Source organism: Porites lutea, chromosome 5, assembly GCF_958299795.1.
Source record: "Porites lutea chromosome 5, jaPorLute2.1, whole genome shotgun sequence".
Taxonomy (NCBI): domain Eukaryota; kingdom Metazoa; phylum Cnidaria; class Anthozoa; order Scleractinia; family Poritidae; genus Porites; species Porites lutea.
This window is the reverse complement of record NC_133205.1, coordinates 4,763,252-4,790,751: the sequence shown is the minus strand read 5'-3', so window position 1 is coordinate 4,790,751 and position 27,500 is coordinate 4,763,252. Positions and strand designations below refer to the sequence as shown.

At 38.3% G+C, this 27,500-nt stretch overlaps 2 protein-coding genes across 3 annotated transcripts in view; one reads left to right on the top strand and one right to left on the bottom strand.

The window, feature by feature from the left end:
- Positions 1-27,500, top strand: part of LOC140938561 (uncharacterized) — a 74,247-nt gene that overhangs the window by 23,322 nt on the left and 23,425 nt on the right. For both annotated transcript variants that reach the window (XM_073388051.1, XM_073388050.1), the window contains exons 6-8: positions 24,632-24,760; positions 24,875-25,003; positions 25,783-26,036. In XM_073388051.1, coding sequence (XP_073244152.1) covers positions 24,632-24,760; positions 24,875-25,003; positions 25,783-26,036 — 512 coding nt within the window. The remainder of the gene's footprint in view (positions 1-24,631; positions 24,761-24,874; positions 25,004-25,782; positions 26,037-27,500) is intronic.
- LOC140936562 (adenosine receptor A1-like) lies at positions 6,864-7,907 on the bottom strand. The gene has a single exon (XM_073386066.1). The coding sequence runs from the start codon at positions 7,905-7,907 to the stop codon at positions 6,864-6,866; it is 1,044 nt and encodes a 347-aa protein (XP_073242167.1).

Genomic DNA, 27,500 nt, shown 5'->3' with positions numbered 1-27,500 from the left:
TTTCAACTGGGGTTTTCTTTTCACAGCGATTATCACAAGTCCGTTCAATAAGCTTGTAATGGGGGCAGTAATTATATTCACGATTATCGAGATAACAGTTACCGCACGAGCCTCTGTGCATTTAGAATCAACAATCCATCCTTCGCATCCAGTTATGAATTGGCTACCGGGAGATGCGCTCGAATTCATTTTGTTCCGGCGCTGAGCCTTGCTGTTCGTGGTAAACAAGAACAAGGGGCGTAATGGCTTTACTCTCTCTTGACGTTGATGAACATTAGTAGACAAGTGCGATTAGCTACGTCGCAGGAAACACTTTGCTTTGTAAAGCACTCAAGAGTCAAAGTAGTAAGAAGTCAGCAAGCAAACTAGCAATGAGCGTTCACAACAAAGGAAAAATAAAATAAAATGAATTGGATTGAAAAACGCCAAATTCTCGTCCAAAACTAAACAACTAGTTCTTTCCCATGACTCATGCACAAACCTCTGGAAATGAGGAATTAACTTTGCAAATTGTAAAAAAAATTGTATATATTGCGCTGTGTATTCGCCCTTTGCAGGCTGATTGTAATTTGCTAACTTGTTGATTCTTTAAAAAAAAAAGAAACGTCAAACGTAGATTCAGTTTCCAGTAAGCGAATTTGAAAGGACAGCAAATTAAAGTGGCCGCATCCAAAAAACAACTTAATGTGACAAATCTAGTCAAACTGCCATTTCTTAATTAAGTATCGAGAAGGTTATATAGTTAAGTGAATTTGAGTCCTTCAAGACTATTTCAATTTAATTAGCCACTAATATGATCGCATGTGGCTGGGGTTGAATTGAGGAGGAAAAACCAGCACTTATACAGGCGTTAGGTAGGAGGAAAATTGATTTCGTTTATGTTGAATAGACGGCATATAGAAGTGGTGACAAGCAAGTGATAACTTAATGTGACAAATCTAGTAAACAACCCTGTCAATCGCGCAAAATCATTTTAACCTGTTAATAAGACTGTTGTGATTGATGTCATTGTTCGCCGACAGTTGAATAAAAAATCCTTTCTTTTTCCAGCTGCTTTTTTGTTTTTTTTTGGAAGACAGATTCAAAATTGATTACATTTTCTGTGTACAAACCATAGAGAGGCTGAAGAAAGAAGTATATGTATGATGATTTACAGTAACCGAAGTTGTGTAACTTAGGGCCTGTTCAGTACCTTCAGGGGTACCCCGAGTAGGTGAGGTAACCCGCCTCTCCATACAATCTCTCATTTTAATTTGATCACGTTTACATGATAGGTGGGGTGACCCGCCACATGTTACTCAAGTTCGTACATAAACTAATACGTTTTCAGTAAGCTGCATTTGTACGCTAGTATCGAAAGCTGAATTTAAAAAGAATAGCATATCTTTATATAAACATGATAATTTTACAGTGACGCTGATGTGGTCTTAATTGGGTACTTAAAAAGACATGAACGCGCAAAGAGTAGATTCAGTTTATATTAACTTAAGTGACTTGAAAAGCCAGAAATTAAAGTGGCCGCATGCCAACAAAATAGCTTCATGTGACGAATCTAGTGCAAATGTTATTTGTAAATTAAGTTGCAAGAAGGCTTCTTAAAATAAGTAAACCTGAGTCCTCTCAGACTATTCCAATGAACTCAAATTGTCAGATTTGATCGAAGTTCCTTGGGGTTCAATTTAGAAGGAAAAACCAGCACTTATACAGACGTAGGAGGAGAAATTGATTTAGTTTAGTCTGAAAGGACAGTAAGTTAAAGTGGTGAAAAACAAATGATATCTTAAGGAGACATTTAGTGAAAATCCTGTAATCACGCAAAATCATTTTTAACCTGTGAATAAGACTTATGAGTCGTATTCAGCCTGTCAACACTTTATTTCCAAAACGCGCCAAGGGTAATTTCGTCATTACTAATGTCATCTCCGTCAATCAGCATTTTGCAGCGACTTTTTCGATTCAGAATTTGAAGTTCCTGAGACGTCACTGTAAGTTCTCCCTCATTTTTAGCCCTGCTGCTAGAGCGCCCCGAAAAGGATGCTAGCGCGAAATTATTTCTTAGTTCCACTCGTCACCATTTGGTAACACATACTAACTATTTATTTATTTATTTTTATTTCCCCACCTTTCAGTGTTACAATTATAATAAAAATTACAAAGATTTGAGGAGAAAAATGCAGAAGGCCCAAAGAAACCACAAGGCTTTTGCAAAGTGGGTTTTCTCAACTAAATTGCATAAAACACAAAACACCTACAGGGTAATATCAATTGACCGGTCAAGGTAGAGTAACAATACGTAGTAATTGAGGTTAGCTTTTTTGGTTACCGTTTGTACTTTTTGTTACATTTTCCTATTGATTATTTTGACTTCGCCCAGACCTTCTCAAGTTCCATTCACTCGCATTTCAATTTCTTGAACCTGGACATTTCTTTTTGTGAAGAGTATTCCAATGAAAGCTACTCGAAATTCTCTTCTTCTAATACAGTAAATGACTGGGTTTATAAGGGAATTAAATATTATTAGACAGCTCGCTATCGCATAAGCAATATGTGCTGCAAAGTGGGCGTTCTCAACTAAATTGCATAAAACACCTACGGGGTAATATCAATTGACCGGCAAAGGTAGAGTAAAAATACTTAGTAACTGAGGTTAGTTTTTTGGGTTACTGTTAGTATTATTTGTTACCTTTTACTATTGATTATTTTGACTTCGCTATCCCAGACCTTGTCGTCCTCCCTTCACTCGCATTTCAATTTCCTGTGCCTGTAGATTACTTTTTCTGAAGAGTATTTCAATGAAAGCTACCCGAAATTGCCTTCTTCTAATACAGTAAATAACAGGGTTTATAAGCGAATTAAGTGGTATCGGAAAGCCCGCTATCGCATAAGCAATATGTGCTGCATTTAAGGAATCGAAGAAAGTGTTTCTTATGAGTATTCCAATAACAACCGCAGGTAAATAAGTCATTAGCAAGAAGAACAAAACAGTCGTTGTGAGTTTAAGCGCTTTTTTCTCCTTTACGAATTTTTCCCGGTCGTTTTCTGAAACTTGGTGAGCAGCGATTTGTTTTTCGTGACGGCGAGTCTCGTAGTAAAGCACGATTTGACAGAAAGTAATGATGGTTGTACAAAAGAACGCGATTATGGTGTCATCATTCAACGGTTTGTATAGTTTGTCGTTAAGAAAACTAGAAGTTGCAGTCGAGAGCAGAGCCACAATCCACGCAAAAGCGGAAGAACAGAGAATGCGAGTTGCTGTGACCATAGTTGTATACCTGTACGGGTGCTTTATGGCAATATACCTGTCTAGGTACATTAGAGCTAGGTGTAACAGCGATGCCCTGACTAATACCGTGAGAACGGCCCTCGACAGTTGCCTTATGAAGCAGTATGTATTAGAAGTCCTGGCTTGTAAAATTGCTATGTTTACAGCGATATAAGTAGGCTGTCCAATCACTCCCATGAAACAATCTGTGTTTGCTAAGCATGCAAGTGCTACATTGGACTTGGTTTTCAATCTGGATTTTGTTTTCACCGCGATTATGACAAGTCCGTTCAATAAACTTGTAACGGGGGCAGTAATTATATTCATGATTATTAAGATAACAGTTACCGCACGAACCTCTGTAGAATTGGAATCAACAATCTCTCCTTCGCAGTGTACGCTGTTCGTGGCTGCGATAGAACTCATCCTGATTTGAACCATGACTTTTCGAAGTAAGCAGAAACTAACTTTACTGAATGCTAGCTCTTTCTTGACAATTGATGAATATTAGTACACAAGCAGTATGATTAACTTCTCCACAGGAAACACTTTTCTTTGCACAACACTTAGGAGACAAATGAGGGACTTAAAGCAAGGACTACGGAAGCTTTAGTTTCCACTTGACCGGAAGCAACTTTTTTTCCCTCTAAAGAGGTTCTTATAGATAATACCGTTGCGATGGCGGTGTAACGTCGCGTCAAAAGTGAATTAGCGTTCGTTCAATCTTTATCGCGATTATTCTCTTTTGAATTTAAAGTCGAGCAGTAATCCCCCGCGGTACTACTATATATTTATTAATGTATTTGCGGCTGTCTTCGTCGCTGGCGCAATTTCAACGCATCTTTATGTTCTTTGTCACCAATTCAGCTATTTTTTGTCGCTGTTTTAAGGCCATGTTGCCTGTCGGAATTTTAACCTAATAAATGTATACGTCAGAAACTGGAATAATCTTTAGCAGAAACATCACTTTATTCTGAAATAAACACCTTTAGAGGCTGGCCACAAATTTTGTGTTAGAGACAGGTCTAATACTGAACATAACTACAGAATTGTGACAAACAAGCAAAGTCTCCTTAAAATTATGTGACGAGGTCCTCTTAACTCAAGTCAGCTCATCACATTTTTAAACAAAGCCAGACAAAGTGTATCAAACGCTTACTGACCGCTTAACAGATGTGACAACAATAGCAGAACTCTCTTCATCATTTTCAAATAGAGGCCGCGGCTGCTTGATAGACGTTTAGTTTATAATTCTGTTTAGCAATTTTTCCGAGACTTTGGTTACTGGCCGCTTAAAAGAGAGCGGTCGTTTAATAGGTGGCCGGGTAAGGGACGTTCAACTGTACATGTAACTTTTTGCAAAATTATGAAGAAAGTTGTTTTGCTAAAGAAAGTGGTTTATATATTGTTATGTATATTCCAAAGTAAACGAAATTCAAAAGAGCCCTTACAGTGGCATAAATGTAAAGTGTCTTTTAAAGCCAGGAAATCAATTTGGCCACAAACAAAAGACAAGTTACTCTGACGTGATCAAGTGCATATTCTGTTAATTGTAAATCAAGAGAGAACTTTACTAAAGTGAATTTGAGTCTTTCAAGACTATTTCCCTCACTGTTAGTCCAATATTTGCTTTGGAAGGCGCACTTAAGTTGATTCTCATTTGAGTTGAGTGTATATATTCTTTCTTTTGACTGCTACACAAGGGTTACCTTGCAGTGGTGTCCATAGTTTTATTCAGTTACATTTCCTTTTAAACAACACTTTTCCTACGTTCATTGTACAGGGTTTCCATTTTTTAAAAAACCCGGGCTTATATTAGTTTTGGAAAGTGGAATTTGATTCATTTTCATTTGAATTCCTGTCAGCATAACCTCCTGCCTAGTAGCTTTCATAACCTCTTTTTAAGTAGTAATCAGATTCAGCATTATGAAAATCGACTAGCCTCTCAGTATAGACCTCATTTTTGTAGAGCTAATAGTATATAGATTTAGCCGGGGCTAAAAGCGAAGCTCTCGATAATATTCATAGTTTGTTCAAACAAAATATAAAATCGTAATGCTAAGCGGCGATGGCAACGCCGGAGAACGGTGAAAAACAACAATATGTCTAATTAGCGAGAAAGCAACTTTGCGGGTGCAGTACACTATTTTGTACATTTCTTTGCCGTTGTTTTGCACGACTACAACGTGAACCTTCCAGAAACTTTTTAGTTACACGTTTTATGGAGGAAATGTCGTACGTGTTGTCGTTCAATTTTTTTCACTGCCGCTCATTGTCACTTTGCATTGGTGGCCGCTAGCATTTCTCATTTTCTCACCGCTGCTTCAAAATTTCCATGTTGTTCTTCCACCAAAAAAGTGTCTCCTTTGTTTTTATCTCTCGCTCTAGATCTCTGTCGCCCTTATTCTCGTTGAGCTTCGCTTGCCTGCCGCCCACTTTTTCTTTTTCTGTCTTTCTCATACTCTATAGACATAGCTCCGGAAAGTCGAGAAATTTTACAGACTTTTTGTACGGTAGATGGTGGGAGGGGGGTGGGGATAGAGGTGCTGATGGGTGGGGTGCTCGGGGGCAAGTTTGTACATAAACCAATGCGTTTTCAGTGAGTGGCATTTGTACGCTAGTGTCAAAAGCTGTATTTAAAAACAATGGTATATCTTTATTTAAACACCATAATTCTACAGTGTCGCTGATGTGCTCTTAATTCGGTACTTAAAAGGACATCAACGGAAAGAGTAAATTCCGTTTAAAAGTCAGAAATTAAAGTGGTCGCATACTAAAAATTAGCTTGATGTGACGAATCTAGTGCAAATGTTATTTGTAAATTAAGTTGCGAGAAGGCTTCCGAAGTAAACCTGAGTCCTTTCAGAGTATTCCAATGAACTCAAGTTGTCAGATTTGATTGAAGTTGCTTGGGGTTGAATTGAGGAGGAAAAGCCAACACTTTTACAGGCGTAGGAGGAAAAATTGATTTAGTTTATGTTGAAAAGACAGCAAGTTAAAGTGGTGACAAACAAATGATATCTTAAGGTGACAGATTTGTCAGATTCCTGTCAATCACGTAAAATCATTTTTAACCTGTGAATAAGACTTATGAGTCGTGTTCAGCCTGTCAGCCCTTTATTTCAAACACGCGCCAAGAATAATGACGTCATTACTAATGTCATCTCCATCAATCAGCGTTTTGCATCGACTTTTTCGATTCAGAATTTGAAATTCCTGAGACGTGACTGCATGTTCCTGCCCTGCCGCTAGAGCGCCCCGAAAAGGATGCTAGCGCGAAATTATTTCTTAGTTCCACTCGTCACCATTTGGTAACACGTACTAATTATTTATTATCTATTTTTATTTCGCCACCCTTTAATGTTACAATTATGATAAAAATTACAGATTTTAGGAGAAAAGGCCCAAAGAAACCACCACGCTTTTCTAAAGTGGGTTTTCTCAACTAAATTGCATAAAACACAAAACACCTACAACGTAATATCAATTGACCGGTCAAGGCAGAATAACAATACGTAGTAATTGAGGTTAGTTTTTTGGTTACTGTTTGCACTATTTGTTACATTTTTCTATTGATTATTTTGACTTCGCCCAGACCTTCTCAAGCTCCATTCACTCGCATTTCAATTTCTTGAAGCTGTACATTTCTTTTTGTGAAGAGTATTCCAATGAAAGCTACTCGAAATTGCCTTCTTCTAATACAGTAAATAACTGGGTTTATAAGCGAATTAAGTAGTATCAGACAGCTCGCTATCCCTAAAGCAATATGTGCTGTATTTAAAGAATGGAAGAAAGTGTTTCTCATGAGTATCCCAATAACAAGCACAGGACAGTAAGTCAGTAGCAAGCAGAACAAAACAGTCGTTGTGAGTTTAAGCGCTTTTTTCTCCTTTACGAACTTTTCCCGGTCGTCTTCTGAAACCTGGTAGGCAGCGATTTGTTTTTCGTGACGGCGAGTCTCGTAGTAAAGCACGATTTGACAAAAAGTAATGATAGTTGTACAGAAGAACCCAATAATGTTGCCATCAGTTAACGGTTTGTATAGTTTTTCGTTAAGAAAACTAGAAGTTGCAGTCGACAGCAGAGCCAAAGTCCACGCGAAAGCAGAAGAATAGAGAATGCGAGTTGCTGTGACCATAGTTGTATACCTGTACGGGTGCTTTATGGCAATATACCTGTCTAGGTATATTAGAGCTAGGTGCAGCAGCGATGCCCTGACTAATACCGTGATAACGGCCTTCGACAGTTGCCTTATGAAGCAGTGTGTATTAGAAGTCCCGGCTTGTAAATTTACTATGCACACGGCGATGAAAGTAGGCTGTCCGATCAACCCCATGAAACAATCTGTGGTCGCTAAGCATGCGAGGGCTATATTGGACTTGGTTTTCAATCGGGGTTTTGTTTTCACAACGATTATGACAAGTCCGTTCAATAAACTTGTAACGGGGGCAGTAATTGTATTCGTGATTATTAAGATAAGAGTTGCCGCAGGAGCTTGTGTGGAATTAAAAGCAACAATCTGTCCTTCGCAAGATGCGCTTGAATTCATCTTTTGCCAGTGTTGTCGCTTTTCGAGGTAAACAAGGACAAGATTTATACCATTCAGACGTAATGGCATTACTCTCTCTTGACGATTGATGAACATTAGTACACAAGTACGATTAGCTACATCGCAGTCATGACTTCGCTACCGGAAGATGCGCTTGAATTCATCTTGTTCTCAGCTTTTCTTTTCGAGGCAATCAAGAACTAAATTTATATCCTTCATGCGTAATGGCTTTACTCTCTCTCTTAACAATTGATGAACATTAGAGTACACAAGTGCGACTAGTTGCGTCGCAGGAAACACTTTACTTTGTACAGTACTTCAAGAGTCAAATTATTTAGTAGGAAGTCGGCGAGCAAACTAGCAATTAGCGTTCTTCTAATTACCGTAATGTGATTTGTAAGTAATGCGAACGGAGAAACACAACAAAGGAAAAATAAAGTGAAATGAATTGAAATGAAAAACGCGAAATTCTCTTCGAAAACTAAACAACTTACTCTTTCCCATAACTCATTCACAAAACTTTGGAAATGAGGAATTAACTTTGCAAAATTATAAAAATTGTTGTGCTACAGAAAGTGACTTGCATGTTGCAGTGTGTATTCGCCTTTCGCCGTCTGAATGTAATTTGGGGCTTAAACATTCATAAACAGAAGAGTAGATTCAGTTTATATATGGTAAGTGACTTTGAAAAGCCAGCAGATTAAAGTGGCCGCATACGAAAAACAAAATTCTGATTCTACAATATTTTCGGAATTTTGGGTACTTACCGCTTAAGAGGTGGCCGGTTAATAGAGGTTCAACTGTACACTTACAGTCGCTTAAAATGGAAATAGTAGATTGAGTTTAGAGTGTCTTTAAAAGGCCAGCAAATCAATCTGGTTGCAAACAAAAGATATGTTACTGTGACGGATCTAGTGGATATCCTGTCAATTGTTAATCAGGTAGTTTGAACTTGAGTCCTTGAAGACTATTCCAACTCACTTAATAATTTGCCTGTTATAATCGAATGTCGCTAGGGTTGAACTCTTAAGGACCGAATCCAAGTCCGTAATGAGAATTTTAAGCAAAATTTAGCACTTAGAAAGGCATAAAGAAGATAGTGGTTCATTTTACAGGGAGTGCGATCAGTTTGAACAGAAGGCCAATAAATTAGATCGGTTTCGATAAAAAGATATCTCAATGTTACGGATCTACCAAAAATCCAGTCAATCGCGTAAAATCAATTTTAACCGAAATACAAAAACAACTGTTGTGATCGATGTCACTATTCGTTCTCTCGCTTTGGGACTAAGCTTTGGAATGAGATACCATGTCACATCCGACATCTCCCTAAGAATAGATCCGACACTCCGCAAATTACTTTTTGATATTTAGAATTCAGGAAGATGACTATACTGATACGCCCACTTAAACAAAAAAAGTAAAATTAGCCAAAAATGTCGAAAAATAAATTCTTGCTTATTCGTTTCTACTTTTACAATTTTTTATTTTTATAATTTTTTCTTCTTTATCTTGTTATCTAGTTCTTATCCATATTACCATTTTTATTTCATTTATTTGTCAACTGTAACTTTTTCCTTTTTGAAACCGTCCAATAGAAATTTCCGATCTGCAGCCTTTCATAGTTTGTAAAGTCATTTTCACATTTCACCAATGTTGGCGTCACTGCTATCATTGTCATTGTGGTTCTTACTGTTACGAACGTCATTGTCGCTCTTGGTGTCACCAGTGGCAATGCCAATGTGATCGCTATTGTTGTGACTGTTATCATTGCCGTTGTTACTGCCAAGGCTGTTGCCACTGTTGTCAATTTCATTGTCGCTCATGATGTTGTTTATAGTTACTATTGGTATGAGTAATGCCGGCGGCATTGCTGTATTGATCCTTGTCGCAGCCAATATTGTTGACGCCGCATTCAACTGTGGGCTGGCAGTGCTGAGTGAATTTTCCTGTTCTAGAGTTTGACCTCGCCATTTCAATCCTTCTCGTGCTCTTTTCACTTGCACTTCAATTTCTTTAGCCTGTACGTTACTTTTTCTGAAGAGTATTTCAATAAAAGCTACCCGAAATTGTCTTCTTCTAATACAGTAAATAATTGGGTTTATAAGCGAATTAAGTAGTCTCAGAAAGCCTGCTGTCTTTTTCGCAATGCGTGCTGCATGTATCGACTGGATAAAGGAGATTCTGATAAGTATAGTAACAACAATCAAAGGTGAAAAGCTCAGTACCAAGAAGAAAAGAACTGTCGTTGTGAGTTTAAGAGCTTTCTTCTCCTTTACGAATTTTTGTCTGTCGTCTTCTGAAACGTTGTGGGCAGCGATCTGTTTTTCTTGGCGGCGAGCTTCCTAGTAAAGAACAACTTGACAGAAAATAATGATGTCTGCACAGGAAAACACAATGATCGTGCTACCACTGGTTAACTGGCCTAAGGGATTGTTGTTAGAAACGAATGAAGTTACAGTGGAGACTAGAGCCACAATCCACGCAAAAGCGGAAGAACAGAGAATGCGAGATGTTGTGACCATATTTGTATACCTGTACGGGTGCTTTATGGCAATATACCTGTCTAGGTATATCAGAGCTAGGTCTAACAGCGATGCCCTGCCTAATACCGTTACAACGGCGTTCGAGAGTTTCCTTATGAAGCAGTACGTATTAGAACCCTCGACTTGTAAAATTACTATATTCAAGGCGATGAAAGTAGGCTGTCCAATCACCCCCATGAAGCAATCTGTAGTCGCTAAGCATGCGAGTGCTACATGGACTTGGTTTTCAGTCTGGATTTTGTTTTCACAGCGATTATGACAAGTCCGTTCAATAAACTTGTAACGGGGGCAGTTATTATATTCATGATTATTAAGATGACAGTTACCGCACGAGCCTCTGTAGAATTGGAATCAACAATCCCTCCTTCGCAGTGTACGCTGTTCGTGGCTGCGATAGAACTCATCCTGATTTGAACCTTGACTTTTCGAAGTAAGCAGAAACTAACTTTACTGAATCCTAGCTCTTTTTTGACAATTGATGAATATTAATACACAAGTACGATTAACTTCTTCACAGGAAACACTTTTTTGATTATGACAAGTCCGTTCAATAAACTTGTAACGGGGGCAGTAATTATATTCGTGATTATTAAGATAGGAGTTGCCGCAGGAGCTTGTGTGGAATTGGAATCAAGAATCTGTCCTTCGCAAGATGCGCTTGAATTCATCTTTTTCCGGTGTTGCGCTGAGACTCGCTTTTCGAGGTAAACAAGGACAAGGTTTATACCATTCAGACGTAATGGCTTTACTCTCTCTTGACGATTGATGAACATTAGTACACAAGTGGGATTAGCTACGTCGCAGGAAACACTTTGCTTTGTTTAACACCTGAAGGAGTCAAATAAGTGAGAAGTCAGCGAGCAAACTAGCAATTAGCGTTCTTCTAATGACCATAATGTAATTTGTAAGTGACGCGAACGGGAAAACACAACAAAGGAAAAATAAGATGACGTGAATTCAATTGAAAAACGCCAAATTCGGTTGGAAAACTAGACAACTTACTCTTTCCCATGACGTATCCACAAACCTCTGGAAATACCAATTAACTTTGCAAAATTTAAAAATTGTCGTGCTACAGAAAGTGATTTACATGTTGCGGTGTGTATTCGCCCTTCGCAGGCTGAATGTACTTTGCTAACTTGTTGATTCTTTAAAAAAAAAGCAGAAAAGTAAAGAGTAGATTCAGTTTACGGTGAGCGAATTTGAAAGGACAGCAGATTAAAGTAGCTGCATCCAAAAAACAGCTTAATGTGACAAATGTAGTCAAACTGCCATTTCTTAATTAAGTATCGAAAAGGCTAGTTAAGTGAATATGAGTCCTTCCAATTCCAATCTGAGTCCTTCCAGACTATTCCAATTTAATCAGCCACTGATATGATCGAATGTGTCTGAGGTTGAATTGAGGAGGAAAAACCAGCACTTATACAGGCGTAGGAGGACAAATTGATTTAGTTTGTGTCGAATGGACGGCATGTGAAAGTGGTGACGAACAAGTGATATCTTACTGTGACAAATCTAGTAAAAATCCTGTCAAATCGCGCAAAATCATTTTAACTTGTGTATAAGACTGTTGTGATTACATGTCGTTGTTCGCTGACAGGAGAGTGAAAAATCCTGTCTTTTCCAGACCGCTGTTGTTGTTTTTTTGAAGACAAATTCCAGGTTAGTTACATTTTCTTCATACTCGCCAAAGAGATGCGGAAGAACGAAGTATATATGATGATTTACAGTAACCGAAGTTGTGTAACTTAGGAACTGTTTTTTCTTTGTTAATGTGTCGCTATAATGTGGTTTACACACATAGTGTAACCAGCGGACATGAAACAAACATGGCATTAATAGACCCTCCCACGGTATTTTCAGCGTTTGGTGTGGATCAGTTGGCGAACTAAAATTCGTCGACGCCGCTTTAAGGAACGCGTTAAATCAATAAAAATGTTACATTCTGGGAAAGATTTGTTGAAAACTAGCGAAGATATAGCTCAGAAAAGTCGCGAAATTTTACACTTGGACGGCATAGAGGGGTGGGGGGGGGGGGTGATAGGAGCAAGTTTGTACATAAACCAATACGTTTTCAGTCAGCGGCCCTTTTGTACGCTAGTGTCGAAAGCTGTATTTAAAAAGAATATCATGTCTTTATTTAAACACGATAATTTAACAGTGTCGCTGATGTGGTCTTAATTCGGTACTTAAAAAGCCATAAATGCGGAAATAGTAGATTCAGTTTATAGTAACTTAGGGCCTGTTTACATGGAGTGGAGGACCCCGGTCTAGTGGGGTTGGTTTCTTTTGTTTTCACGCTCTACCTACCCCACTAGACCGGGGTCCCCCACTCCATGTAAAAGGGGTCTTAGGTGACTTGAAAAGCCAGAGAAAAAAAGCCTCATGTGACGAATCTAGTGCAAGTGTTATTTGTAAATTAAGTTGCGAGAAGCCTTCTTAAAATAAGTAAACCCGAGTCCTCTCAGACTATTCCAAGGAGCTCAAATTATCAGATTGAAGTTGCTTGGGGTTCAATTGAGGAGGAAAAACCAGCACTTTTACAGCGTAGGAGGAAAAATTGATTTTAAGTTTATGTTGAAACGACAGCAAGTTAAAGTCGTGACAAAAAATGATATCTTAAGGTGACAGATCTATTGAAAATCCTGTCAATCACGCAAAATCATTTTTAACCTGTGAATAAGACTTATGAGTCGTGTTTAGCCTGTCAACACTTTATTTAAAAATCGCGCCAGAGGTAGTGACGTCATTACTAATGTCATCTACGTCAATCATTATTTTGCATCGACTTTTTCGATTTCGAAATTGAAATTCCTGAGACGTGACTGCAAGTTCTCCCTCATTTTTCGCCCCTCTACCAGAGCGCCCCGAAAAGGATGCTAGCAGGCTAGAGAAATTATAATTATAATTTGGACAAAACGCGCGTGAAATTATTCCCTAATTCCACTCGTCGCCATTTGGTTCTACGTACTGACTATTATTTATTTTTATTTCGCCACCTTTTAATGTTACAGTTATAACAAAAATCACAAACATTTTACGAGAAAATGGCAAGAGAGCCCAGAGGAAACCAAAAAGCTTATGCAAAGTGGGCTTTCTCAACTAAATTGCATAAAACACCAACAGGGTAATATCAATTGACCGGTCAAGGCAGAGTAACAATACGTAGTAATTGAGGTTAGTTTTTTGGGTTACTGTTTGTATTATTTGTTACATTTTCCTGTTGATTATTTTGACTTCGCTATCCCAGACCTTCTCGTGCTACATTCACTCGCATTTCAATTTCCTGTGCCTGTAGATTACTTTTTCTGAAGAGTATTTCAATGAAAGCTACCCGAAATTGCCTTCTTCTAATACAGTAAATAACTGGGTTTATAAGCGAATTAAGTAGTATCAGAAAGCTCGCTATCGCATAAGCAATATGTGCTGCATTTAAGGAATCGAAGAAAGTGTTTCTTATGAGTATTCCAATAACAACCACAGGTAAATAAGTCAGTAGCAAGAAGAACAAAACAGTCGTTGTGAGTTTAAGCGCTTTTTTCTCCTTTACGAATTTTTCCGGGTCGTCCTCTGAAACTTGGTGAGCAGCGATTTGTTTTTCGTGACGTCGAGTCTCGCAGTAAAGCACGATTTGACAGCAAGTAATGATAGTTGTACAAAAGAACGCGATTATGGTGCCATCAGTCAACGGTTTGTATAGTTTGTCGTTAAGAAAACTAGAAGTTGCAGTCGAGAACAGAGCCACAATCCACGCAAAAGCGGAAGAACAGAGAATGCGAGTTGCTGTGACCATATTTGTATACCTGTACGGGTGCTTGATGGCAATATACCTGTCTAGGTACATCAGAGCTAGGTGTAACAGCGATGCCCTGACTAATACCGTAAGAACGACCCTCAACAGTTGTCTTGTGAAGCAGTATGTATTAGAAGTCCTGGCTTGTAAAATTGCTATGTTTACGGCGATGAAAGTAGGCTGTCCAATCACCCCCATGAACAAATCTGTGGTCGCTAAGCATGCAAGTGCTATATTGGACCTACTCCTCAATCGAAGTTTTGCTTTGACAGCGATTATGACAAGTCCGTTCAATAAACTTGTAACGGGAGTAGTAATTATATTCATGATTATTATGATAACAGTTACCGCACGAGCTTGAGTGGAATTAGAATCAAGAATCCTCCCTTCGCATCCAGTCATGACTTCGCTACCGGAAGATGCGCTTGAATTCATCTTGTTCTCAGCTTTGGTTTTCGAGGTAATCAAGAACTAAATTTATATTCTTCATGCGTAATGGCTTTACTCTCTCTCTCAACATTAGATGAACAGTAGAGTACACAAGTGCGATTAGCTGCGTCGCAGAAAACACTTGACTTTGTACAGCACTTAAGAGTCACATTATTTAGTAGGAAGTCGGCGAGCAAACTAGCAATTAGCGTTCTTCTAATTACCGTAATGTGATTTGTAAGTAACGCGAACGGAAAAACACAACAAAGGAAAAATAAAATGAAATGAATTGAATTGAAAAACGCGAAATTCTCTTGGAGAACTAAACAACTTACTCTTTCCCGTAACTCATTCACAAAACTTTGGAAATGAGGAATTAACTTTGCAAAATTGTAAAAATTGTTGTGCTACAGAAATTGACTTGCATGTTGCAGTGTGTATTCTCTTTTCGCTGGCTGAATGTAATTTGGTACTTAAACAGTCACAAACAGAAGAGTAGATTCAGTTTATAGTAAGTGACTTTGAAAAGCTAGCGAATTAAAGTGGCCGCATACAAAAACAGTTTAATGTGACAGTGTAGTACAACTTTCAATTGTTCATTACGTACCGAGAAAGCTACTTATAATAAGTGAATTTGAGTCGAAGAATGAACTCAATTTGTCAGATCTAATCAAACGTGTTTGGGGTTGAATTGAGGAGAAAAAAAAAGCGGTTATAAAGGCGTAGATTCCTTCCAACATCAGTTATGTTGGAAGGACAGCAAATTAAAGTGGTAACAAACAAACGATATCTTAATGTGACAGTTGTGCTAAAAATCCTGTCAATCGTGCATGTCATTGTTCGTTTGTTCTTTAAATCGTTAACATCTGACAGGCAATTCTGTGAAAAACTATGTCTTTTTTCCCGACTGTTTTTTTCCGTTTTGAAGACAGATTTCCAAGTTAATTACGTCTTCTGTGAAAGAAGGCCTTTAAGTCGTTTAAAGATGCCAATTTTGAATGATTTGTTTTAAGCTAAGAAAGATATAGCTGCGAAAGGTCGCGAAATTTTACAGACGTTTGTATGGCGGGGGGCAGGCTCGTACCCTCCACCATATAAACACCTGTACAATTACGCTACTTTGGGAAGCAATGCCTTCGCTCTCTTCAGAATACACTTTAAAATTTGCAAATTTGCTAATTTTACCCTTTCTAGCAGTCTCGATAAACATTCGCTAACTGGTTCCTTTAAAACATGAAACAATAATAATATTAATAATAATGAAAGAAGGTAGAACCGTTTTTTGTTTTCAGAAAACATAGACCAAATAATGGTCGTGTATAATATGACTGTTAAACTGAATAAATAGTAATAGAAGTCCGTAGCATGGAATCAGTTTATAACAGTTTTTGATTAAGAGTTTTTACATTCTATTTACAATAATTTTATTGAGTGTCTTTTGGATACATAGTGCAGTGAGAAAAATTGTTTAAGGTACGGAGAAACAGGCAACAAAAACCGTGCAACTTGTCTTGCAACATTGCCGCAAAACGAGTTGAATAGCGCTTTTGCGCGTTTTACCACCTACATCAAACCCGTGTTGCAACAAATCAGGTTGTCCACAGGTTTGAACGTGGGTGGTAAAACTTGCAACATCGCTATTCAAATAGTTTTGCAGCGATGTTGCAAGACAAGTTGCACGTTTTTTGTTCCCTGTTTTTCCGTGCCTTAAGAAAAATTTCAAAGTAAACGAAATACTACGAAATACTTGTAAAGTTTAAGATCCGTAAGTCATTTTCACTGTGTTTTTCTAAGGCCAGGCAGTAACGATGTTTTCGCTTCTTATTGCCCTTTCCTTGGTAAGAAAAGATCGGTCGGTTGGGAAAGACAAAGAAACCGAGGAAGTAAGATAAGACAACGGATAAAAGAAAAGATAAAAAAAGAAATAAAGGAAACATAAAATTTCATAGCCAACCGATAGATCGTGTTGTCCATTCTTTTAAGTGAAGATCGAAAGACGGCGGCCGCGACAGTTAAGTTTTATAATTATATATTTATTTATATTTATATCGCCACCTTGTTAGGTCACAGTTTTACGAGAAAATGGCAAGAACGCCCCAAAAAACACGAGGCTTATGCCACGTGGGCTTTGTCAACTAAAGTGCAAAAAAATCACCAAATGTTAATTGAAAGGCGAATCCACAGTAACAATACGAACTAATTGAGGTGAGGTTTTTTGGTTCCTGTTGGTACTATTTGTTACACTTTCTTGTTCAGTATTTTGACTTCGCCATCCCAGTCCTTCTCGTGCTCCATTAACTCGCATTTCAATTTCCTGTGCCTGTAGAGTACTTTTTCTGAAGAGTATTTCAATGAAAGCTGCCCGAAATTGTCTTCTTCTAATACAATAAATAACTGGATTTATAAGCGAATTAATTAGTATCAGATAGCTCGCTATCGCTAAAGCAATACGTGCTGCATTTGAGGAATCGAAGAAAGATTTTTTTATAAGTATTCGAACAACACTCACAGGACAGTACGTCAGTATTAAGAAGAAAAGAACTGTCGTTGTGAGTTTAAGCGCTTTCTTCTCCTTTACGAATTTTTTCTTGTGGTCCTCTGAAACTTGGTGGGCAGCAATTTGTTTTTCGTGACGTCGAGTCTCGTAGTAAAGGACGACTTGACAAAACGTAATGATGGCTGTACAGAAAAACGCGATCATAGTACCATCAGGAAACTTATTCTCAAGTTTGTTGTTCGTGAGAAAAGAAACTGCAGTCGAAAGGATTGCCACAGTCCACAGAAAAGCGGAAGAACAGAGGATACGAACTGCTGTGGCCATATTGGTATACCTATATGGGTGCTTTACGGCAATATACCTGTCTAGGTAGCTTAGAGCCAGGTGCAAGAGCGATGCCCTGGCTAATACCTTCAGAACGAAGTTATGGAGCTGCCTGATGAAGTAGTATGTATAGGAAGCCTCGGCTTGTAACATTGCCATGTTTTTCGCGATGTAAGTGGACTGTCCAAACACACCCATCAAACAATCTGTGGTCGCCAAACATGCCAGTGCTATATTGGAGTTGGTTTTCAATCTGGATTTTGTTTTCACAGCGATTATGACAAGTCCGTTCAATAAACTTGTAACCGGGGCAGTTATTACACTCATGATTATTAAGAAAACAGTTACGACACTAGCCTCTGTGGAATTAGAATCAAGAATTCCTCCTTCGCATCCAGTAATGTTTTCGCTACCGGAAGGTGCGCTTGAATTCATCTTCTTCTGAGCCTCGCTTTTCGAGGAAAACGAGAACTAAATTTATATCCTTCGGGCGTAATGGCTTTACTCTCTCTTAACAATTGATGAACATTAGTACACAAGTGCGATTAGCTTCGTTTCTGGAAACACTTTGCTTTGCACAGCACTTAAAAGTCAAATTATTTAGTAAGTGGCCAGCTAGCAAACTAGCAATTAGAATTAACGTAATGCACTTTGTTAGTGGTGCGAGGAAAAACGAAAAAACACTAAATACGAAACAACTTACTCTTTACCAAAATTCATCTATAAACCTTTGGAAATGAGTTAGCTTGAGTTATAAACTTTGCAAAATTCTGAAAAATGTTGTGCTACCGGAAGTGATTTGCATGTCGCGGTGTGTACTCGCAAGCTGAATGTAAAGATAAAATTTATATTGGTACTTAAAAAGACATGAACGGAAAGAATAGACTCAGTGTATAGTAGGTGACTTTGTAAGGCCAGTAAATTAAGAAAAAAAGGAAAATTAAATAAGAAACAGGTTGATGTGACGAATCTAGTACTACTAGATTTCGTAACATGAAAAAGGTTTTTTTTTGCATGCGCCCACTTTAATTAACACTACAAGAAGGATAATTTAAAATATCACATTAATTGACCTTCTCACGGTGGGTGTTTTTAACCTTTGACGTGGGCCACCAGTTAGCGAAAATCCAATTAATGTGTATGAAGAGTCTGGCCTAAATTCATCCTACTTGCTTGAAGTTACCTGTGGTTTCTCGGCTTGAACAGAGGAAATCTCTCGAAGTCTCGTCTAATATATATCGTTTTTAATGTTTAGTTTACGCAGCCTATTTTACGTGGTTATCCTTGGACTAAGTTCGTTGAAGCTTGTCTTAACTAAGGAAAATTCTCTGCTCTGAGCAAAAGTTAACGAAAGGCAGGTGTTTCAAAGACAGGTGAACATATAAGCTGTCGCTTCCTGCTGATGGACACTTTAATACCGACCGATTAAGAAAAAAGAGTTACTTTTGTTTAGCGAGACTCGGTTGATGTTAATAGAGGTCGAGGAAAATTTCTTTTCCAGCGGAAACACTCTTTTGTGAACAGCCATTCCAAATACGATATAAAAGTTGACTAGCATCTCAAAAGACTTCCCTCAAAAACGAAAAGATTTATTTTTTTTGTTAGTGGTGCACGAAAGAGGAGGAGCAAATTCTGTTTTGTTCATAAATTTCGTATTTGTTTGCGAATTTAAAGAAATATGTGTAGGTTGTTTTCCTTTTCAGAGACGAGACCTTGTTAAACTCTATTTAAATAAGCAAGAAATGAAAATTATTAAAATAATACAATCTTTACATGTCGTCCTAGCTGGCATCATTCTCAACATTCAAACGTTGTGTAAATTAATTATTATTTCTTTCTAATATTAACGCTAAAATGTGGTTCTAAACCTAAACTGATTTAAATTATTGCCTAAAGGTGACTAATTATTAGATGTATGTTCTCAAAGAGACTTCCGCATGGCTAAATTAGTAGAAAATTATGATATGTATTGCAAATCATATTTTTTTTCTCTTTTGGTTAAAATTTTAATTTGTTCCTCGAAAATTATCTAATTTATTTTTTTTTTTATTAGCTATGGATTTGATAGTATAAGCAGTTGCACTTTCCACTAACCCTCCTGCAAGTAAAGCAACAGTATTTTAAGATAAGGAAAATCTGGGAAAACTGATGAACTTCTATTGTCGAAAATCGCTTTTGAAGGAGAACAAAGCCTGAGAAAACAACCTACATTTCCCGACGTCACCACTGGTTTCCACTCGAAATGACCTCCAGGAAACCAGCGCAGAAACTCCATACCCAATGACGTGTCACTAACCAGATCTGGGTTGTGCTTCTGATTGGTTGAGGCAAATTTCCTACGCGGCACGACCAATCAGAAGCAGTACCCAGGTCTGGGTAGTGATACGTCATCAGTATGGAATTTCTGCGTTCGTTCCTCAGGAGTGATTTCGCGGGGAGGCCAGAGATGGCGTCGCGAAATGTCGACTGCTTTCTCAGGCTAGAGAGAAAACACTGCCTATTAAAAATTCGACTCAAACTTCAACATAACAAATATTAGAAAAACAAACAAGCACATACTTAAAACATTCGCCAGCTTAACTGATTGTTTAGCAAACGAAACCAGTTTAGTAGTTCATTTGGGTTTTTATCAGAAACAAAGCCGAGCAGGAACTTGCAGACAAATGTGTGCGATGCAAACAAATTATAGTTGATAAGAAGATAAGAAATCGTAACAAATTTTAGCATATTGAAGATAGGATATTTCGTAGTATACAGATTTCAGTTCTCGAAAGTAAAGGAATTATTTTCTTTATTGAAATTTGCTGAATTTACAACTAGCATGTCAGTCTTTTTTGTTATTACAATCGTTCAGTTATTACGATCCTGTGCGAAAAGCAAATACATGTAGTTCGTGTACTGTGCCTAGATGGGTTTTTGCATAAGTTAATTATTTTTACGGCTTTTCCCCCTCTGATTTTAAAGATAGCTTGTCATTTGACTTCAGTTGTTTTGAGGTTACATGAACGTTGTTGTCGCCTTCTTCGATCTGTAGTTGCCGTTCTTGCAACATTCGACTACATCGCCTTCGCTGTTTTTCCGTTGCCTCATTCCCTGTCTCATGATGTGCTACACCTTGTTCAGTGTTCCAAATATTCGTTTTTCAGTGTTCTCAGCTTGTACAGTTGTTTTCCTGCGGAGAATTTCAGTAAAAGCTACGCGAAACTCTCTTATTCTGATGCAATAAATAATTGACTTGATGAGCGAATTAAGAATGCCTGCAAAACGTGCTATCAAGAAAATAATGTACGTTACATTTAACGACATGATATAAAAATTTTTTAAAGTACTGAATCAACAATCGTTGGTGAATATGTCTATACCAAGAAAAAGGTATAGTCGTTGTGAGCGTACAGGATTTTTTGTCTTTTACGAGTTTTTGTTTTTCTTCTTCTGGAACTTGGTTGACAGCTATTTGTAGAAACACAATTTGAGAGAAAATAATGATGCCTATACATAAGGACACGATTACACTGCAGACCGCTAAATAAATAGAGGATATTACACGGTGGCGCGGATATGAATTTTATTTTCGAGTGGCCAAACAATATTTTACGAACGAGCACAGCGAGTGAGTAAAATATTGTTTTTGCCACGAGAAAATAAAATTCATATCTTCAAACCGCCGTGTAATGTTCTTTTTATTATATAGACAAAAAGACATTGATAAAATAATAGAGGGAAATTACCGAAATTGCGTCATCGATAAACTCACGTGTGAGATTATGGAAAATAAACCACTCGGGTCCCGGATGTAGTTTTTATGAATTTTACGAGTGGTATATTTTCCAGTAAAACACTCGTGTCTATATAATAAATGTCGTTGTTTAAAAAAGTCATGAGGGAAAGGCTTAGAGGAATGATGCAAACCACACGAAAGCGGACAAGCAGAGTACATGACTGCAGCCGTGTAGCTGAACAGATGACTTATGGCAATGTATCTTTCTTTGTTTATGAGTGTTGAGTGAAGACCTGAAGCCACGACAAGCAGCCTTATAAATGTGATTTACGTCGCTAAAAGTGAGCAGTATGCCCTAGATCCTTGACCCTGTAGCAGCACTGTCAGTAGGGCGATAACAGCGGGCTGCCCAATCGCCCCCATCACACATTCGGTTGTCGTTTGCTTCTCCATGATTTTCTGCGAAAGGAAATAATTCCTGTAGAGTACCTTGTTATTCTAATACAATTTGTTGACGACTTCTGCTTATCTAACCTTCAAGTTGCATATCAGCCGATTTAGTTATCGTAATTGTTTAGTCATTGCAAACTTTTGCTTAAGGGAAATGGTTCCTATACAAAACTGGATATTCTTTGTGTTGAAGTGATTTTTGACATTTTATCGTCTGTTTTAAACGTAGCATGCCAGTTACCTTATGTTGCATGGAGTCACATTAATATAATGTTGTCGCCTTGTCATTATCGTTGTCACCGATGTCGTTACCAATATTGCTCTCACGGTTAATATGCTTACAGCGACCATGTTGTTGCTGTTCTTGTATTATCGTCTTTATTGCAATTTCCTTGTTAGTATCGTTGTCACCGATGTTATTACTGTTATTGCTCTTACTGTTAATCTGGTCACAGCCACCATGTTGTTGCTGTTATTGTTTCATTTTCTTCAATCCTACTTCTCCATTAATCCCTGGTTCATACGTTACTCCATTGTTCTTTGTTCCAAATGTTCGTTTTTTAGTGTTCTCAGTTTGTACAGTTGTTTTTCTGCAGAGTATTTCAATAAAAGCCACGCGAAACTCTCGTATTCTGATACAGTAAATAACTGGGTTTATGAGCGAGTTAAGAATGCCTGCAAAAACTGCCAGTATCATACTACTATATGCTACATTTAATGACTGGATGATAGAATTTGTTATGAGCATTCGAACAACAAACGCAGGTGTATATGTCAATACTAAGAAAAAAAGTATAGTTGTTGTGTGCTGCAAAGCTTTTTTGTCTTTAAGGAATTTTTGCTTGTTTTCTGTTGAAACCTGGTGGGCAGCTATATATTTTCTATGTCTTTTAGTTTCCTGGAAAATCACAATTTGACAGAATAGTATCATGCCCATACATAAAAATGCCGTCAAATTGGTAATTTTTAAGTAAATATCAATTCCTAGAAAAAGGACAAGTAATGTTACAATGAAAGAAACAAACCACACGAAAACGGAGCAACGGAGTAAACGTCTTCTGGTGACCAATGCTGTTTACTTTAGCGAGTGCTTTATGGCAATGTATCTTTCCATGTTCATAAGTGTTAAGTGAAGAATTGAAGCCATGCCTAACGCTCTAACAACGTTTGTTGACGTTGCTAAAAGCGGGCATTACGCGCTTGATCCTTCTCCCTGTAGCAATACTGCCAGTCCTACGGTGAAAAAGGGCTGTCCAATCACCTCTATCACACAGTCAGTTGTCGCCAAGCAAGCGAGCGCGATGTTGCTCATGGTTTTCAGGCGTGGTTTGGTTTTCACGGCGAATATGACCAGTACATTTGAGATGCTTGTTATGGGCAAACAAATTAGGTTGATGATTATAAGATACACGATTACCGTATATGCCTCTGTGGTACTTTCATTTAGTGTTCCGCCCAAAAAAGTAACAAATTCGCATTCTGATGCTATTTCTTCGGTCTGAAAGTCCGCGCTTCGGTTCATTTTCCTTGTTTTGCTTTACTTTCGTTCCTCGCCGGGACAGGAGCAACTCTTCGTCTAACGTTTGATACGTTTTAACGTTTAGGTCACTCAGCCTGGTTTTCCTCTACAATGCTTTAGATGACCTAGATGTAACTACGTGTGAAACTTGCTTCAATTAAGGAAACTATCTGCTGTGAACAACGGTTTATGAAGTACTTGACAAAAGGCGCTAAGCATATAAGCTGGCACTGTGTCGTCAACTTAACTGAGTATTTTTTTTAATGGGCTTTATAACTGACCTAAATCTTTTTTGGTTACTGACAAAATTTTCACAATTGCAATAATTTGCTTTTCCTGTCATTTTATTAATTAAGTGCTCTTAGAGATAACATACGCGTCAATCTACAACAACTGCTTTTTCCTTTTTTTTCCAATGGATTTGAGAACATTTTGTAGTTCTTCTTGACAATCAAAAGACATTTAGGTGATGGGCAGAAACGTTTTAAAAGCAGGAAATAATGCGTAAAACCGATTGGCTGATGTTTCAGCAAAGATTGAGACAAAAGTGTACCTCTTATCACGCTGCGCAAAAACTTCGGCTCTCTCCACACATATCCAGATATTTTTTCAAAACGGGCGTTTTTTCTCTCCGTTGAAGCTACTCCTTTTGTATTTAGTTTAGTTTGAATTAAGATCGGCGTCTGAATTAATTCATCCGGTCAGGGTGTAAATAAATTGGGTCGCCCTTAATTCGAATTAGGTTCGTGTCATAAAATGTTCGGCGTCTGAACCCGGCCTAAGAATTTGAGAAGCCACTGTCCGTATCTTCAGTTCCGTTCGGAGTGCCATGAAAGGGAATCTTGTTTCACTATTAGTGAATGGACATCTCCTCTTACGCGTGAGAATTCATAGAATTTAGGCTCAACCATGAACGTACGCTGCTACTACATTTGCGAAATTACTTTCTTCGTGGCGCGCTTACGTTTAGATTTTAGGGAGCCTGAGCTATACGAAGATGACGAAGATGTTTAGACCTGGTAACGAAGGTGGCAAAAAGGTCTCTTTGTGGAACTGTATAAAGAAGAAGAAAGTTCACCTCCCACACAAAACGTGAAATTAGGCAGTTTCACGTCGTGGACGCGCAATGGCGGCAAAGAAATGTAAAAAAGAGTGATGTAAGTGCTATACAATTTGTTTTGCTAAGTGCGGCCGTTGCCATTTCTCAGGAAAGGTGGTTTCGATTAGGCTTGCTCAATGTCTGGCTCTCTTATCGTATTCACCCGGGACTTAAACTATGCCAATACGTACATAGGGCGCAACACGCTCTGATGTTCCTTTTTGGTTTGTGGCCGGAGTGCATTCAAATCAATATACTTGACAATCTGATAGCTGTCTGCAAAAAGATAAAACCTATCAAATCACGAATAAATCGTCAAAAAAACTTTATTGTAACTCCACCTTGCTCACCCGCTGTTCGTCCGCCATGTTCTAAATAAGATAAACAGATTTTATTCTGTTGAAGAAGCAGTTGTCATCATCGTTTGTAACTTTCATCTCAACAGGAGACAAACACTCAGAATGTCATGTATGATGTGCTAAGTGTTACAAGAGGCCTCGTTTACTCGACCGTCAAATACCTGTTCAGAGCACCGTCAGAAACTTTTTATATTGGCCAGACTACAATACAGAAGGTTGCGTATTTTATATCTATCGTCTGTTTATTCTCTACCAGAGCGGTTGTTGGTATCGATACTAATAAAGAGTTTGTTCGATTACTTTTATAACGCTAGAATTGGTCTTTTTAGATTCAAGGGGATTTGAGAGGTTTCTCTACAGAAGTACGGCAATGTTCAAAGCACTCTTTGAAGAGCAGTTTGAGTTCTTTCTTCCCAGTTTTCGTTACCGTGGAAGGAATTTTGGCTGTTTGTGAAGAGGTACGTGCAATACGCGTGTCGAGAATAGAATGCGCGGCGGAGAGAGAGAAAATCCTTATGTTTTTTTTGTTGTTTGTTTTTTTTTTAATGCTGTCCGTCATAGAGAGGGTTAAATCATGAAGAAAAATTGCGGGATCGATTTTGGAAGGACCACTACCCAGCTATCTAAGTTGTAACTTTAATGTAATCGCCTCGATGCTTTAGGAAGTCAATCGGTAGCTGCTAAACACAACATAACATGGCGTTTCGCTGCTCGCAACAGAGAGCATGCGGCATCGTAGGTTGTCACATAACTTTTCTGGTAAACTTTAACTTTTAGTTTAATCAGTTGTCCGATAAGACATCCGAGTATTGATATATTTCAGGGGCACCCAACGAGAATATATTTCAAAACCACTTAAACATCGTATTGTTGAACGTATTTTAGTATTTAAACGGTAGATATAGGCATATTTTTATCCCCTAAAAATTTTTCATCTGTTCGGATTTCCTAGCTGAAAGTCTAGTGATCCGAAAATTATAGGGATCAAAACTTACCTTTTCGAAAATTTCAGCCAGAAAGAAGGATCCCGAAAATTCTAGGTGACCTTTTTAGGATAAAAATCCGTTAAAAATGGGTAATCATACCATTTCTTAGATGTTCGAAAATCCTAGGAGAGGCAGGCAAGCAAGAAATGTTACAACAAATGTTCCGAAAATTCTATATCTCAAATCGTCTTCCTATCAGATATTTTCCGAAAATTGACGTTGGGTGCCCCTGATATTTTATCTTTCTCCAGGCTATTACGAATAAAACGTCATCGAGCAAGACAATAAAAATTTCATCCGATATTGTGATTAAACTTGGACCTGATTTACTCGAGCTGATGGGAATGATTGTTCGTGTGTCACAAAGAAAGAAGAAACGGAAATCAGAGCCGGCGTTTGGACAAGAAAGTGAAAGCAATTGGCACCACATCCTTCTCCAGTTTCCAGTGTTGATAGATTCGCTTGCTTCTCTACTTCATATATACTCTGTTTCAGAACAGTCAAGGTATTCAACGCATCTAATTCGCACCAGTCCCTTACAGCGCAAGTATTAAGAAAAGCTCTCGGCATCTCATTTCGGCCAAGTTCGAATAAGAATCGTTCGGCTGCTTGCAGTCGTGAATTCTTGTCTCTCCATTTCACATTTGCCTCCTTACACTGCCGCGCTTCTCTTCCCCTCACTCCTTTACCCAGTCCTTCAACCTCGTCCCCAGGGCTTTTCCCCACCCATTTTTTAAGGGAAAAGCCCTGGGGACGAGGTTGCCAGTCCTTTTGCACTTCGAGGGCGCTTAAGTGCGGTCCCATCAGTTTCCGTCTCTTATTTAGAGAGCGTGAAAGGGACGGTCGTGAATAGTATGCAATTTAGCATTTTTTAGCATCTTCTCTCAGGGTTATATCTAGGGTATTTTCAGGGGTTGAAGCTCCCTCCCCCCGCCCCACAAAAAAAATTCGTTATCATTACAGTACATAAGTAACTATATCGGGAAAATCATTCAGACGGGACGAGGTCAGTGCACATGAAGTAAGTATTTCCTCTCTAAGGACATTATATGACAAGGAACATGATCACGACTATAAAATAAAATAAAATAAAATACCACTGTAACATTCCTCGAAATTGTGTATCAAAGTGCACCAGATTGCATCTCAGCGCATATTCATTACAAAAAGTTTCCGGGGGATCTCCCTAGGAAGCTCATGGCCTTTGGCCTTTCGGGCCTTCGCCCCCAAACGATAAATCCTAGATAGAACCCTGTCTCTGTGTGCTGTTTCACATGTTTCACAGCGGTGAAGCATGTAACGCGGGCGTCTCGTGCGTTCCGTCAAATTTTGTAAAAGTTCTTGAAAAAAACAGTTAATGAGGAATTATTGAGGTTATAAATTCATAAAGTAGTAATGTAGTGTCTTCGTTCTTGTGACCTGCGGCTATAGAATACACATCAAAAAGAGTGTGTTTGTTCTTGTAACCTGTGGCCATAGAATACATAGAGCGATTTTCGTATGACCTTGAACTAATGAAAACGCTCGAACAAAACAGGTACAACAAACGAACGGAAAGAGAGCGATTTAATCGGTTTATCGAACGGACACAAACGCGCGTGGCTTTTAGTTCAGCGAACGCTCAGGTTAAAAAAACTTCATGCCCGAGGACTTTCTAGAAATCAACCGATACTTCGCTTTGACGTCAAACTGCAACACGATTGGCCAATCGAACGATGCCTTTCTTCATATTAGGGTTTTCTTTGACGTGAAAACGAAGAGGCTATATTTTGATCTTTTCATCCATTTGCTGATAAAACAAACAATGAACACTTTCCGAAACCATTTTTCAATGTCATACGAAAATCGCTCTATCAAACAGAGTGTTCATGTCACCTGCGGCTATAGAATTCACATCAAACAAAGTGTATTCGTTCATGTGACTTGCGTGGCTGTCATCCCTTAGTTTACTCCTCTAACTTGGCTGCTT